This window comes from Uranotaenia lowii, unplaced genomic scaffold (assembly GCF_029784155.1).
Source record: "Uranotaenia lowii strain MFRU-FL unplaced genomic scaffold, ASM2978415v1 HiC_scaffold_414, whole genome shotgun sequence".
Taxonomy (NCBI): Eukaryota; Metazoa; Arthropoda; class Insecta; order Diptera; family Culicidae; genus Uranotaenia; species Uranotaenia lowii.
In genome coordinates, this window is record NW_026598328.1 from 17,841 (window position 1) to 34,668 (window position 16,828).

The window sequence follows — 16,828 nt, forward strand, 5'->3', positions numbered from 1 at the left end:
TTACGTTCATCTCCTTTTTTCAATATAGATAGCCAATTTTTTTCTGAACATGGATGGTTGAAAAACCTTTTTAAGCGAGTAGAAAACTTCTAGTCCATTGGACTCCCGCTTATCCGGATTTGACTGTATAAGCAATCGCCTCAATAAAGAATATTAGTAGGTATGTCATCAAAAAAAAACAAATTATATTTTTCGAAAAAAAATTGAAAAAATTCATTTACTGAAAACGATACATTTATCTTCTTGGTATTTCACTGTTTATCATATCGTTTAAGTTATCGGTTTCTTTAGAAATGCATTCAATATGATATTCGATATCGATGGCATTCGCTGCTAGCTAGTTTTAAAAATACATTGCTTGGTTTCGATTGGGGTACTCATACCTACATACATACATTTCAAATGTGGGTCGGTGTATGTGAGTGTCTATTTGTGGTTTACTATTTCGAGGATGCATTCTAAATTGGCTGAATGTTCGTTCCCTAAGGCACCTAACTTTTGTATCTTCTGTTGTTTCAAGCAATCGATATGCAGATTTTTTTTGCTATTTTAATATTAGTAATCTAGACTCGAGATTCTGTTTCTGAATAGCTACGATTTGCACTTTCTTCCTAGCTAACCTGGATTTAAAAAATAAGGACAAAACAAAATTCTACGTTATTCTTAAAATAGTACACGAAAATATGACCAGATGATTTGGACGGCCTGGAGATTTCTCTATGCTGCTGTTACAGACTTTAAAAATAAACTACATCTATTATCTTGTTGAGAGAGTTACGGCGAAAAAACGAATAAAATTCGTACTATAATTATGTCTAACCGAAAAAAGACTCGATAAAAATATAAAACAATAACTCGTACACTTCATGTTATGAAGCTTTTGGTTCATACATTCGATAGTCGGGCAGTTCGAACAAACCAGAGTGTTACAGATTTCTGTTCTCCTCCTAAAAAACAACTGGATGGAAATCGAAACTTTGTGTTCAATTCGGTATAGTACAAATGTTGCATTATTACAATTGTCTCAAATCAAACCGTGCATGCAGTGAAAGGTTCGTAGAAAGTCCACATGCATGAGTTTTTCTTTTTCTTTTTTTGCTTGCTTTTCCGTTAGAGGCTCGGGATTATTTACACGATACTTGCGCACTTCAACGGCGCTTCTGCAGCAAAACGCATCTCCGAGTACATCGTTTTAATCGTTCCAGAAGATCCAACTGTTAGGATTGACTATCCGATAGTGGCGAGCGATGATAAAACTACTGGCCAGCAGAAGCAGCAACACCGGCACAGGATTTCTGATGGCCCCGTTGTAGATGGAACAGTACGGACACTGGGAACTGCCGCACACCTCGCAGATGTTCAACAGATATGTTTGCAGTGAATCGAAGATGGTTTCGTTGAAACGTTCTAAAATGAAAATTGAATTGAAAAATCAAACTGTAGCTTATTCATTCTGCTTCAACAAAGTTTGATAATCACCTGGTGCATAGTAATCGTACACTCGAATCGGCAGGTAGCGGGACATATTTGCTACAGGCATCCACCTCTCTAAGGTAAAGTTTACGCAAACAGGATCGTTGTCCAGCTGGAAAGAGTAAAAGTTGAGAGAGATTTTAAAGTTTAAAAAAAGTTACAATTTGCTAAACACTCTACTAAACATTGTTTGTAGGTATACTCACATAGTCAAAGTAGAATAGTACTTTCCGCTCCTGGAAACGAGCTCGCTGCAGATTGCGCACCCGTTTGCTCAGGATGTACGAATCTAGTCGCTGCTGTTGGATGATGTATCCCGTTGGCACCGCGACATCTAGTACAGCCATTCCAGATCGAATTGATTCTTCGGTATTAGTCCAGCTGACAGTAGAAACGAGCTCAGTTTAGGGTATTTTTCAATGAAGGCAAATCTCATAATGGGCTTACCGTTGACAGACAACATAGCTAATGTGCGACTGATTCCTACCGTGGAAGATTGTCCTAGTCGTCAGATCGAATGCTCGCACCGGAGGCTCTGTTTGGAATTTCTGTGCGTCAACCGAGTACTCCACGTGCATCTGAAGTATAGCATAGCCAACACCCTTTGCCTGCACTTTTACGGTACCCCAGGCGTTTGGAATCTAATAAAATAAGAAATAAAACAGATTAATATTAACTATTGGCAGTTTGATAGCTATCGTCAAGCTAGACGGACGTATTTTATCGAAGTGCAGTTGGTTTCTTTGTTCAGCCCTACAAGGTCAAGCTATTGTCTGCTTTGCTTCATAAGAGACAACTTCTTTTTGTTTGTGGAGACGTAGATATACTATTTTTCATCAGCTGTTTATTCACCTATACAGTGGACTAAGTCCACTGACTTTACCCCGTCATGGCGGGTAAATCTCCTGGCGACACATCATACCCTATAGGAAGCAGACTACCACCTTTCATGACGAATGCGAGGAACGACGGGATAACCAGAGTCCTACTGCTACGAGCTAAGCCTTTGCCGGAACCTAGCCCTGGATCGCAACAGGAATTGAATCAGCCAAACCTTCCTTCTAACCCCTTTCTGATCGCTCGGTCCATCGAAGCTGCAATCGGATATAACAACAGAATGTTGGTTTCAGCAAACAGAGAAGCTCGAGGCACACGATATGTGCTTCGAACCCAATCTCCATTAGCCTATAGAGAACTGCTTAAAATGACAAACCTGACTGACGCGTGTAAAACAGAGGTGGAAGTCATAGATCATCCAACATTGAACTTTGTCCAGGGAGTTGTTTTCGACCATGACACTGTTGGTCTCGATGAGGCGGAACTATTGGAAGAACTTAAACCTGAAGGTGTCACTTGTGTCCGGAGAATAACCAAAAAACAAGCTGATGGTAAATTCAAAAACACCCCCCTAATCATCCTTACCTTCCGTGGTACTCAACGACCAGAGCATATCCGGTTTGGTTTGCTAAAAGTTAATGTTCGGCCATATTATCCCAGTGTGTTGATATGCCGCAACTGCGCCGCTTACGGCCACCCTAGCAAGCGTTGCACCAGTTCAGCGGTGTGTATGAACTGTTCACAAAAACACCTGACTGAAGAAAATCAGACCTGCCCCAATCCATCCTTTTGTAGTCACTGCTCTGGTGCCCACTCGCCGGTCAGCAAGGACTGTCCAATTTTCCGCAAGGAAGAAGCGGTGATTCGGCTCAGGGTAGATAGAGGATTGTCCTACGTCGAAGCTAAAGCTGAAATTGAACAATGTACATCAAAACCTACATACGCCAGCAAATTACAGCACCGTCTGGACCAACACTCAGATAAAGATCGAGAAATCCAACTTCTCCGCGATGAACTCAAGAAGATACGGGAACAGATGACAGATTACCTCGCCATGAAAAAGGAACTCGAGTATCTTAAAAAACGTCAAGACGACAAAACTCTTTCCCAAGAAACATCAGGTGAAAAAGCATCAGCCATCAGTATCCATCAGAATGTTACCTCGAATCCCAGATTATCGCGGGTAGACTCCGGAAAAGGTCAGGTTAGAAAAGCGTATGAACAAGGTGCAGCAAAATCCCACCAATTGTCTCCCAAGCAATCCCGCACAGAAGTTCACAGGAGTTTGAGTAGAAAACGTTTCATGAAAAACCCCCCCACTCCGAATGATCAAATTAAAAGACAAAATCACACCAACGTCTCTAAAGAAATCAACATCTACGATCTTGATGACGACGACTTTGATATCAGCTAAATCCATCCTCTACTCTACGGTATAAACATTCGCAACGGCCCTGGACATTCTAACGATTCTACTATGGCTAATAAAGTATTAAAAGGAAATCTTGATGACGACGAACGCAACGTAACAGGACAAGTAATTTTGGATCCACCCCTAATCCCCGGAGCCGAACATCTGATAATAAACCAAATGGTTATACCCGATATAAATGACAGCAGAGTTCCAGCTACCAGGCCCTTCCCTGTGTCAGTCCTGTCACGGAATGTGCCGGTACTAACCGATGAGCTTCGGACAGCTGCTGGCACAGGGAGCCTGAATCCCCCTCAGGCAAGTACTTCCAATAAATCTACTGTGAAATTGTACGCTCCCCAATCTTCCAACCTAACAGATGGCAGTACCACAACGAAAGTTAGCGAATTGCACAACGAACCCGTTTTTCATAACCATAACCGAAATGAAAAACAGATACTGAATGGTAGCAGAGATCCAGCCACCAGGTCTGTCCCTCTGTCAGCCCCGTCACGAGTTACTTCGACTCTCTTGGCGGATGCTGGCATAGGGAGCCTGACCCTCTCTCAGGCAAGTATTGCAAATATATCTTCCGTTTCCACGTACGCTGGCTCTTCTTCCATTCCAACAGATACTGAGTTGCAGCAAATTCAGCATACACCATCCAGTACTTTCGCCATGCAATGGAATATCTGTGGACTTCGCACACACCGCAACGAACTGCAGATTTTGTTAACAGAGTTCCAACCATCCGTAGTGTGCCTCCAGGAAACTAATCTGCACGAACACTCTACGCCATCCAATATTATTGGTAATAACTACCATCTGATACTGGGTCCATGCTCTACCTATGGTAGACAAGGAGTTGGCCTAGCAGTAAAAGAAGGTGTACCTTTCGAAAGACTGCAAATACAAAGCGACATCCAAGCAGTAGCGATCCGAATATACGTACCGTTTGAAATGACTGTTATTTCTGTGTACCTCCCACCAAATGTTGAAACAGCTTCAGTTAGCTTTGGGAAACTTCTGGAAGAACTACCTGAACCAATGATTCTTCTCGGCGATCTTAATGCCTACCACATAGCCTGGGGCAGTGTAGTTACAAAAGCTTCAAATCAAAGCTGCAAACGTGGTAATGCGTTACTTCAACATGCTATCGATAACAATTTGATTGTATTAAACAACGGTTCTCATACCCGCATCGATCCAGTAACGGGAAAATCGCAGGCACTTGATGTTACCCTATGCTCTACATCGATATCTTCAAAATTCTTATGGAGGGTTCACACAGATCTAGCAAATAGTGACCATTTTCCAACATTTCTAGATGTAGCCGGTCCACCTGACATCATAAAATGTCGTAGGAAATGGATATACGATCGTGCTGATTGGGCTAAATTTGAGCGTTTATCTAGGGAACATTTGAATCCAGATTGCAATTTCAGCGTAGCAGAATTTTCTAAAAAATTAATAGAAATAGCTACAGTAAGTATACCAAGAACAAGTGACGTATTAAGCAAGAAGTATGTGCCGTGGTGGAACCACGATATTGCTCAGGCAGTAAAACTGAGAAGGAAACGACTTAGAGCGTTGCGAAGGCTTGATGATAACGACCCTAGAAAACCTTACGCTCTTAAAGAATTCCAACAAGCTCGTTCAGCCAGTCGAAAATTAATTCATGAAGCAAAGCAAAAAAACTGGGAACAATTTGTGCAAAACATTAATCCTGAAACACCAATGGCTAGTGTTTGGAATAGCATTAATCGGTTACAAGGCAAGAAAACGTCCAAAACAATCGTTCTACATCTCCCCGACGGTCCATCCAATGACGGAACTCTAGTGTCAAACGCCATCGCTGACGAATACGAAAAACGGTTTTCTGATGCGAGCTACTCGAACTCCTTTCTCAGGAAAAGAAGTAGACTAATTAACACACCCACTCAAAATTGTTCTATCAACTCAACCTTGCGATACAATAATGATTTCACCTTTGATGAGCTGTTGTTTGCCCTGGATCGTAGGAGTGGAAAATCTACAGGAACAGATAACATAGGTTTTCCTCTATTACAACATCTACCAACACTTTCCAAAATATGCATGCTTAGGCAAGCTCTTCGAACGGCTCATTAATAGACGCCTCATAACGGAACTAGAAATATCCAAACGTCTTGATAGCAGACAGCATGCTTTTAGAACTGGGTGTGGAATCGATACTTACTTCTCGCAACTTGAAACAATATTATCCCATGAACCCAATGAACATGTGGAACTGGTAGCTCTGGATATATCTAAGGCCTATGACACGACCTGTAGGTACACTATAATTCGTACTTTGAAGCAATGGAAAATTTCCGGACGACATGCTTGACATGCTTCATGAACAACAGGACTTTCCGCGTTGCAGCAAATGGTACGATTTCCAATTTACGAACTGCACAAAACGGTGTACCACAAGGCTCAATTTTATCGGTCACCCTGTTTCTTATCGCTATGCAACCTATTTTCTCAGTGATCCCACGAAATGTCAACATACTACTGTATGCAGACGATGTGCTTCTGGTATCAAAGGGTCAAAACTCTACCGAAATACGCAAAAGATTAAGAAACGCCGTCAAAGCGATAATTGGGTGGGCATCTAATGTCGGATTTAGCACAGCTCCAAAAAAGTGCAATCTCATGCACATTTCTGATTCTCCTCATCGTAAACGAGGTCGTGCTATTAAAATAAATGGTATAGCTATTCCACGGGTCCGAAAAATGAAAATATTAGGGATCGTTATTGATCAGAAAATGAATTTTCTACAACATTTCAAAGGCATCAAAGAAAGCTGTGTTAAAAGACTTAATATTCTTAAAATTTTAGGTGGTCGGTTGAAAAGAAGTAATCGTAACACACTCATTGCAGTCGGTGAATCTATTGTCGTCTCAAAATTACTTTTTGGAATAGGTTTAACCAGTTTGCGTTTCGATGATATGGAAAAAATCTTGAGCCCGATATATAATCAGATGATTCGCTTAGCCTCCGGCGCTTTTCGTACAAGCCCAGTGGATGCGATAATGGCCGAGGCAGGTCGGCTTAATTTCCGGCAAAAAATGATTGAACGTCTCTGTGTTACGGCAGTTAGAATGGTAGAAAAAGGAGTAATCAATTATGATTGTCCGCTAGCGAAACGATCAGAAGAACTGTTCAAAGCCACCACAAACTTACCTATTCCGAAAGTATGTGAACCTATGAGACTAACAGTCCGCCAATGGTACCTGAAACCACCTCGTACTGATAACTATATGCGACAAAAAGTTAGAGCAGGTGATCCAAGCCCGAAAGTTTTAACCTTCTTCAATGAAATGGTACAGAACAAATACAAAAATTATTATCATCTATACACAGATGGATCTAAGTTGAGAGACGACATAGGAGCTGCTGTTTATAGTCGAGACCTAGAATTTAGCTGCTCTTTATCAAATATTTGCAGTATATTCTCTGCTGAGGCGTATGCACTCATGATCGCAGCCGAAAAAGCCAAATTTTTGCAACGCGCGATCATTTTCACCGACTCGGCAAGCTGTATTGATGCGCTTTCGAAAGGTCACACAAGGCACCCATGGATACAAGAAACAGAAAAACATTTGATGGAGAAAAACGTGGTTGTAGCATGGATTCCAGGACACTGCAATATTCATGGGAACGAGAAGGCTGATCGATTGGCGAACCAAGGAAGAAGCAAATCACCATTAAATATACCCATTCCAGCAGCAGATGCAGTCCGTTCGGTTAAAGATTGTCTACGGGATGCGTGGCAGTCAACATGGAATCGGTCTCAAACCCTTCTACGACGTGTTAAACCTTACATTAGCCCATACACAGATAGGAGATGTGCCTCAGAGCAACGGTTGTTAACGAGATTGAGAATTGGACACACTAGACTAACACATAGCTTTTTACTTGACCGAACTTCACCGCCAGAGTGCTCTTTCTGCGGAGTTCAAATAACAGTTCAACACATTTTGGTAGAATGTCGAGGTTTTAACGAAGCCCGTGACTTATGTGGATTGGAAGGCTCTATCTATGAAATTCTTTCCAACTGTAATGATAGGGAAAATTGTGTTTTGAAATTCATCAAACTTTGTAATCTAACTGATAAGTTGTGATAAGCTGGAAGAACGATAGACACGAAAGCCGTGAAAATGGTAAAGTGTCTCTAAGGCCTCGTTTTCACAAAACTTCTAATTGATGCGTGCATAAATAAAATGTTGCGCACATTATAACAGTCGAAAAATCGAGCAGTTCGAGCTATTGTCTGCCTTTGTCTCCCTAACCTAAATTCACATATGGTGGAAAGAGAAGCATATTTAGTGGTATGAATAAGGTTCAGCAATTGCTTCGGTAGCTTTTACTTAGCTCGAAATCAATCAAAGCAAAAGTCCAAAGCATTTGCTTAGTTTGGTATGAATAAACATTTGCTTAGCGGATGTGTACTAAAATCTTAGAACATAGCTTTTGCTTCGAAAAATAGAGCTATCCAACCAGCAGAATCTGAAGTTTTCCAAAGTAAAATGAAAGAAGACGATCAGAATTGAAAAGTACGGCTAAAGGAGCCTTGAAGTCGACGAATCGGGTGGTGGGTGTAAGAACGACCGGATTTTTTTGGTTAATTTGTGCTCGTAAGTTGATGTTTAAAGAAAAATATTTAAATATTGTCAAACAAAAAATGGCCTAACTTTAATATTTATCATAAGTTCTCCCCCACCCCCATCCCATTGTATAAAAAATAGGCAATAGGCGCGCATTTTAATTTAGATATTTTTTCTTAAATCTTAGAGTTATATAAAAATGAGAGATCTGTATAATTTTTTAAATTATTACAATTTATTGCTTACTTTGAGCCAATTGGGACTTCATCCACTATAGCCGGATTTTTTTTTTTAATTTGACATATTTACTAATTGATTTGTTTAATTTCATCTTAGACGAATGATTTTATACAACGACAAGAATATGAAAAAAGTTGGGTTATCACTTCGACTTTTCTTTATCCATGTTGAAAATGCCTTTTTGAATTGTTTTGAAGTGAAAAATTGCTAATTTGATTAATTCATAACGTTATTGAAGATTTTTTTTATTGGAAAAGTCTGCTACCGAGCATGCTTAGAAAATAGAGCAATTGCTTGGAGATTTGCCGAGCAATTGCTTTAGATTCGAGCTTTATTCATACCAAACTAGCTTGTTCTAAAAGTAAAAGCTCCTGACTGAGAAAACAGCTGTCAAAAAAACTTTATTCATAACAACCGAAGCAATTGCTTTAAGCGACTGCTCGACTGCTCGATTTAGTTTAGCAAAAGCAATTACTAGGTTTTTTTCATACCACCCATTGTTTGCCATATTTGACAGCTCATTTGAAAGCTCCAGCAGAGCCTTCAACTGTTTGTTATACAGACATCAAAAGTCTACATCTAGGGGCTTTTTCTATTGATGAATGCAACAATTGCACTTAAATTACTTTTTGAAAATCATTGAATATAGTATTTTAAAACTTCTATGAGTGAAAAAACAAGTTCACATCAGTTTTAAAAAAATATTCTGATATTTTGAAACTCAAAATTAACTTCAAAAGTGTGTATTTTACGTATAAAATTTTAAAGATGAATGCATCAATACGTATACATGAATAATGAGTTTTGTGAAAACGCGGCCTAATATTATTAATAATAATAATTAACTATTGGCACACAAAAAAGGCTTATCAATGTCTTACCTCGATACCCTGGATGGCGGCCAGATTATTTTGTCCGATGTGTAAAATTTTCGATGCCCCCGGCAACGATGTGGCCTCCACTGTGAGAGTCAACGAGGTAACGTCCGCCACTCGATTTCGGGTGCTGTACTCGGTCAGTGCTTTCATCGCTATACCGGTGTCCTGACTGGAAGCCCAACCACCGTCGGTTAAACGCTGCGAGTTCAACCACCGTACTATTGGTTCCACAGTGATCGTCTCCTGCCGGGAAACGTACGTCAACAGGGCATAGGCAGTGGTTTCGATGTTCAGGGCATCGTATTTGTACGGCAATCGCGGCAATGTGAAGTACTTTTGATTTTCCAACTTGGTGGGCGGCATGGGCACATCATCGTTGCCCCAATACGCGAGATCCCCTATAAAATGGTAACAAATCAAGAATATACAATCTTTTTCCATGAGTTAACAAAAAGATAAACTTACCTATCGATCTCATTCGACTAGCTAGAATTTTGAAGGCGTGTTCCGCTTGGGGGGCTTTAGCCTTGGCCAAGGCGTAGCTTACAATCGAAATTTCATAAGCCGATCCAAACTGCTTAATCAAGCCGATATTTCGTTCAATGAAACGGAGAGCCTTCTGCTCGGCAAGAGCCACACTTGATCCCAATCTCTGAAAAAGTTCCAAATAAAATAAAACTACCATTTTCAAGTCAGTTTAAAAAAAACCAACTTACCCCCGATACATCCTTCACCGACGACAGCGTAATAAGTACATGTGCCGTTAGGGTTATATTTTTGGAGCGTACGATTTCGTTCCTGACATCCGGCGAAGAGTGGTTGACTTTTCTATCAGGCATCCAGGTAACTTCCCAGAACGACCCGTCCTCCTTTTGATGTTGCAATATGTAGTGAATGTTTTTCTGAATCACTATCGGATCGATGTAGATAAAGTTTTCGTACTCGTAGAACGATGCCTCCGAGAAAATGCGAGCACAGTATGCGGTCAACCAAACGGATGAATCCGACTGGTTCCAGTCAGCACGGAATAGCGAAAACGATCCATCCTCGTTGAGGTAGCTTAGCTGTTTTTGGTATCCAATGTTCATAAAGTGGAAAGCATTTTTCTCCGTCTTTTTGTTCCTTTGTTTGATAGCTCTCATGTACTGGATGGTATAAAAATTGGCTGCGAAACTGAACATGTTCTGTTCTGCCGAATCCATCGGAAGTGACAGAAGCGAGGTCGTATTGACGGGCATCGTTGGGAAGATAGCACCCACAACATCTCCTACGACCGATATGTGAGCCTTGTTGGATCCGAATACGTAGTAACGATCGATTTCATAGGGAATGATCGGAGTTTCCGTTACATTTACGTGCATATATTGGAAGAAGTAAGCACGGTTACTCAAATCTAACAACATCGATTGATGTCGATGCTGCGTTAGACCATCTGGTTCAACCTTCAGTTTTCGGCTGATCTGATATGCTCCCAAGAGCGTTGATGCATGGATTGTTACTTCGATCTCACCCAATCGCGTTGGCACAATTGGTAGATATACGTTTGAAGAATCTTGAGCATTCAGGTAGATATAGAATTGATGCTCTCCGAAAGAGGTTCGTGGATTGTACGAACGAACGATGCCGTCCTCTTCAACGTGAACGAATTGGTAATCCGGAGAACTGTGCAAAACTACAGTGACCTCGATGTCCACAATTTGATAATTGAACACCGCTACACGTATTCCCACCTGTTCTCCTTGCCGACACACGGTTGGCATTTCCAGATTAATGAAAAACGGCTGTACTCCTACGTATTCCAATGGTTTCTTTATCATTCCGAAACCTAGCGATGAACTCACGCCGAATGCCGATATGATCCAAAGAGCAGGAATCTGCGGTACCTCTAAATTGAAAATGTATCTTCCGTGTGGTCCAATATTGATATCTCTCCACAGCCAAACGTTCTGGTAATGCCTCAAAATCCTATTAAACCGATATTTTCGGAAATCCTGAAGGGCAGTTGCGTTCCTATTCTCACAATCGGCCTCGTCGGTTCCATCCTCGCAGTCAAAGTACCCATCGCACCGCTTATCACTTCTATAACATCGGCCACTCAGACACTCACTGTAGTTCAACGCCGGATCACAAGACATCGGACGTCTAGGAATTACTCCGTCCGTGAATATAACTAGCCCGGCATATTCAAACGTTCTATTTGCATCTACTCCAAACGAAGAACTGGGATAATATACCAACTCATCCGGATCACCTTCGTGAGAAATCCACCTCTGTTTGAACGTACCATTCGTTTGTTCATCGAAATAAGACATTTTGTTGATCACATTAGCATAAGTCAACTCATTGCCAGCTTGCATAGTATAAAATGCATTATCAATTCCGGATAAACCGACATAGGATCCTGCTTCACCGTAGATGGCCACTTCGACCTTTTCGCCAGTTCTAGCCTTGCGATTGTTGATGAACACCGTGAAGTTGTTCCTTGAAATGCCATTCACCGGGAATGTCAAACTATCGGCAATCACCTTCCCGTAACGGCCAATGTGCCACACGACAACCGTTGCAACCGGGGCCATTTCGGCGCTAAGAGTAATGGACAACGTTCGCACTCCACCGGACATTATCTCGTTACCCGTCACAAGCACAATGCCCTTGGACATCACGATATAGTGGAAGTCCTTGATGTAGAAATTACTCTGCACATGGAATATTATGTACTCTCCGACCTTGGCATCCTTAGTACTGGTCGTGACTTTGATGTTGTGATTGTTCGGCGAAAAGTGAGACAATAACAGTAGTTCGGTAGTCGCACGCTCGTTAGACGGATCGATATAACTGGCTGATAGGCGCATCGACTGAATCTCATTCAAGAAATCGTTCGTTTGTTTGGTATTCTCAAGATTAAGATCGTTCCGGAGATCAATCTTCAGCTCCCAAACACCGACCTGCTCAGACATTGTGAGCAGCTTTGATTCAAAGGTATTTCTGCCACCTCCACTTCGACTATCGATTGTTCCCGATACTTCCATTCGGCCCGGATACAGCGGATCAATAGGCAGAGGCGAGCCATCGTGATATTCGGCGATCAAATACACCGTGAATGGCATCGACGGTTTGAACACTTGTGGTGATCCACCCATAAAACCAATCCTAATGGAAGAATTGTAGATCCTAGTCATGGCATAACCCTCAATGACTTCGTCATAAAATCGTTCTCCAACACGTGCAGTAATCAGAACTTCCATTCCCGACGCTAGATTCGTTGGAAATATCTGGGCCAGCTCGGACATTGGAAATCTGAACCGATAAGTTCCGTTGAAGTATCGCAGATAGGGAAGAGTGTCTCGATAGGTGTTGGTCCACGAATCCCATTGAGCATCACTTTCTATCGGTTTCTTAACCCAGAAGGGCCATTCTTCATCAAAGTTGAAATGCCTTTCGTAAATGTAGGTGTCCTGGTAGTTGGACTGGAAACGCTGATCGTACATTTGTGGATCTGGGTTCAACTGGCTAGTGAATGTGTTCTGTTGATTATATAGATCGGGATCAGTGTTCAACAGATAGTATGGTACATTGGGGTCCAGCTCACGTCTATTTCCGGTGTTCCATACACGATTCATATGGTTGATAGCTCGCGGGTTCATCCATCCTGTTGGCCGTATCGTGGCTTTCAATGTTAAGTTACCTTTTACCGGAGTTCCGTTTGTAAAGTTGGCCATTATCCTTCCGTAAATGTATGGATCGGTTTGGAAAAAGAAAGCAGGCATGGTAACGTTGACCTCAAACCTCGTTTGGTAGTACTCTTCAACGTTAAATTTGCCTTCTTCTTCTTGACCTTGAGCAATAACGCGAATTTTCCACTCTCCAAAGATCGGTTGGTCTGATAACTTGTACTCTAAGCTCACTGATCCCAGATTGGATTGCCGCGACAACCATCTCCGCATAATGTGACCCTCAGGATCTACCATGTACACATCCACTGCACTATCGTAACCTTTCAGTTCCGTAGTAATTGGGATTGCTCTGAATCGAACCATTTCGCCCTGCATGTAGACAGGTTTATCCGTTTGCACAAATATGGTCATCGATCGCTGTGAGAAAGTGAGCTTGGTTTCATTGACAAATACATATCCGCCAAAGGTGTTCTCGTATGATCCCTCGACTCTAAGCTTGTAATCACCCACAACGCTAGTCGGTGGAACTCTCATCAGTAACGTTTCCGGGATTCCTACGCGAACCGATTTCATTTCATTGCTCATCTCAACACCATCACGGGAAATACTAGCCCGGACAGACATTGGATGCTGCGCCTCCAGTAAATTCACCGATACTTTGTAGATCTGTCCTGGGCGCACCATTCTGGATGCTACGACAAAATATGAGATTTCCTTCACCAGTGCATTGTTGTTGAATAGATCCAAGAACGAATTTCGGTTGCTGAACGAAGGATTAATACCGGGCCGAGTTCTCGGAGTCGTCGAGAATCTGTTGAAGGAGAAATCCCTCGGAGTAGAAGACTGAAACAGTACGTTCCTATCGCGGTCCCGATTCTGATCACGATTGTTTGGATCGTATCTGTTGTCGATGCTATTCGAGTCGAAGTTGTCCCTGTTGGGGAAGTTAGGATTCCTAGTAGTCGAGAACCCGTACTGCTGCTGCTGCTGTTGCTGTTGCTGTTGGGATGGAATGTTGTTGGATGCTGGACTAAACCGTTGCCGATTGAAGGGGTCTAGCTGATTGTAACGCGGTACATCGTTGGGATTGTTTTGCTGAGCCCAAACCGAGAGTATCGGGATCGAGCAAAGCGTTAGCAGAGCACCCGCCACCGACAGCAATGCCGGGTTCCATTGGCGGGTGGTCATGATGCGAGGCCACCGACGCCTATCGTTCCGGATGTTCTGCGAAGGAGAGCAGAAAAAACAAATGTTAGTTTGACTTGGATTAAATTTAAAAAAAATCGTATTGTGTAGAAGACCTCAGGATCATAAGTTAAGAATTCCAAGTTATTGAACGATTTCGGAAAATTATTCATATTTTTTTAGTCAATCGTATCGCAAACTTTCGAAATCAAAACATTTTCCCACTTTGAACTTGGTAGTTCTGAACTTTGTACGAACTTGAAAAGTTCAAAACAGGCAGGTTTGGAACGATTTATGTATCTTTGTCACATTAAAAGTGCTTTTAAATGAACCATTATTTAACTTTCAAGTTCCATACGGCGCCGAATTGAAACTTCCCTGCACCTAGCGTGATAGAAATGCAGTCTTTTTCAATTCTAGATCGATAATCGAGTCTGACAATCTACCAAATTATTCAACGCGCATATCGTAAAACGAAGGTAATGGGAACACTTTTAAGTGGCAGATTAGTTTTTATGGGAATCTTATAAATCTAAATGGGAAGGACATTACAAAGGATTGGTCACATGTGGCGATTCAAGCACAGCAAATCCATTACTATAATGCTGATATGATGAAGATTGATCAACACACACAGCATTATCCTGAAGAGATAGAAATGGAAACGGATATTTCTCGCAGAGGCGATAGATTTCTTCTGATTAGTTTGTTTCCCCAAAGGCCATAAACACTTCGCAACTGTTTCGTTTCTCAATCGAGAGGTACGAACCGGCACTTGTTAAGACATCGTGTCGTCCTTTCGTCGTCATTCCCGATAGGAGGAGTGATGATAATTACATGAGGGAGGAGTGAAAGCGCAAAGTGATAGCCATTCATAAATTTTTCAGTATTTGCTTTAATCCCAGCATTGGGAGTGTTGTATGGTAAAACTTTTAACGAATGGTTTCAACACCATATCGAGATATTGGCCTAGGCTCGGGCTCAACGAAAGGTCCAATATTGGAAGTGACCCTTCCTTCAGTGTAAAATATACGCTTCAAAGATCAGCTAGGGACGAAGGCAAAACAACCAGATGGTGTGGCTACCGAATGCAATAATGATGGCCTTCTTAAGCACTCTCTTCGTAAAAGGGCATATAGGAGGAACTGTGTCAAACATGATTTCCCACCAAGATTGTTTGGGTAACATTTTGCATCAACGAATCCGACGGAATCCGACCACATGTTTTGCCACGGAACGCTCGAGGGGATATTTTCCCCTGTTTTCCGGCACCCCACAAAATCCTTAACGCTTGTCTAGTCGTCGCAGCTCCTCCAGTGTGGGAGATAATCTAATTTTTCAACATTTCGGTCGGAAACGAAGATTGAATGAAGCAAGAAGTAATTTAAAAAAACGCTAGAAGGGCGAGAAAAGGCGGAAGTTCTGCAGCCGCAAGGTAGATTTTTTGGAGAGTGTTTTTCCCGGAATATTTAATTATCAGCAAAATCAAAGCTTAAATTCGTTAAATGTGAACATAGCTCATCGAAAGCAAGTTGTAACTAAATATAATTCCTGAAGGATCTGTCATTGCATACCTGAAAGAGAAGCTTCAACGCCTGTTCAAATACGCGTCAATCCGGCCATAAATATGGTCGCCTGGTTCCACAAATCAGGCAGAACAAAGAGAACTTAAGCAACCTTATTTTCAGACTGATTGAACCATGCATTGCTGGATGATTTTGGTCAAGAAATAAATACATGTACCGTGTGAATGCTTTGGAAATTCTAAGATTACTAAATCCACACAAAATTGAATTGCATCAAGGTCACTAAAAGGGAATTTTTTGGACCGATTATCAGAATAAAGCTGCATCTTAAACAGCTTGATGGACCAGACGGCTAGCTGTAGTATTGGTATGATTTGCAATTGAATCGGAAGTTGAGATGAGCAGGAATTTCGGCGGTTGTGCATTTTTGTGCTGGTGATTCTTTTGCAAATCCGAAAAGCTTTCTGCAGCGTGAACTTCCACAAAACTGTGATGAGAAAATACCTCAAAATGATGAATATGGGCCTTAAAAAACCTGGAAAATCAATATTGAGACTAAATTTGGTTTTAACTGCAAGATAGTGCTGCCATCTACGACTTGAAACTGGAAAAAAAGTGTGGTTTACTGAACAAAATCAAAGTTTTTGATTTCCAACCTATTTTTTTCTGATTAAAAATTAATCCCGAATGTTTGTTTCATCATTTCACGTCATTTTCATGAAGAAAGTTGGTAGTTTAGTAAAGAATTACAGCTCAAATATCAAATTCCTTGACGCTAGAGGAGCATCTCTTAAAACCCCCTTTTAATACCTTTGAAAACCTTTGGAATTCTGGAAAACTCCCAACATGCAGTTATCTATTAAAATAATTCGTAGAAGCATTATTATTCACGTTTACACAGTAATTTTTTTTAAATAATCTTGTTTTTGTTGAAAAACTCAAGTGGTGCTATTCTTATTTCGCACCCTTTTT

The 16,828-nt window shown here is 41.4% G+C and overlaps 1 protein-coding gene across 1 annotated transcript; it reads right to left on the bottom strand.

The window, feature by feature from the left end:
* Positions 1 to 221: 221 nt before the first annotated feature.
* LOC129760087 (CD109 antigen-like) lies at positions 222 to 14,366 on the bottom strand. Its single transcript, XM_055757659.1, has 7 exons — positions 10,188 to 14,366; positions 9,937 to 10,123; positions 9,475 to 9,869; positions 1,921 to 2,114; positions 1,680 to 1,854; positions 1,480 to 1,585; positions 222 to 1,407 (listed from the first exon to the last, which is right to left on the bottom strand). The coding sequence occupies exons 1-7, from the start codon at positions 14,331 to 14,333 to the stop codon at positions 1,193 to 1,195; spliced, it is 5,418 nt and encodes a 1,805-aa protein (XP_055613634.1). The 5' UTR covers positions 14,334 to 14,366; the 3' UTR covers positions 222 to 1,192.
* Positions 14,367 to 16,828: the final 2,462 nt, after the last annotated feature.

Bases quoted from the DNA above. Each gene is read 5' to 3' on its own strand.
- LOC129760087 (XM_055757659.1), bottom strand. From the start codon at position 14,333: ATGACCACCCGCCAATGGAACCCGGCATTGCTGTCGGTGGCGGGTGCT. The intron at 9,870-9,936 runs GTAAGTTTATCT...ACCATTTTATAG, and splicing joins TAGTCGAATGAGATCGATAG to GGGATCTCGCGTATTGGGGC. The intron at 1,408-1,479 runs GTGATTATCAAA...TTTTCATTTTAG, and splicing joins GTACGATTACTATGCACCAG to AACGTTTCAACGAAACCATC.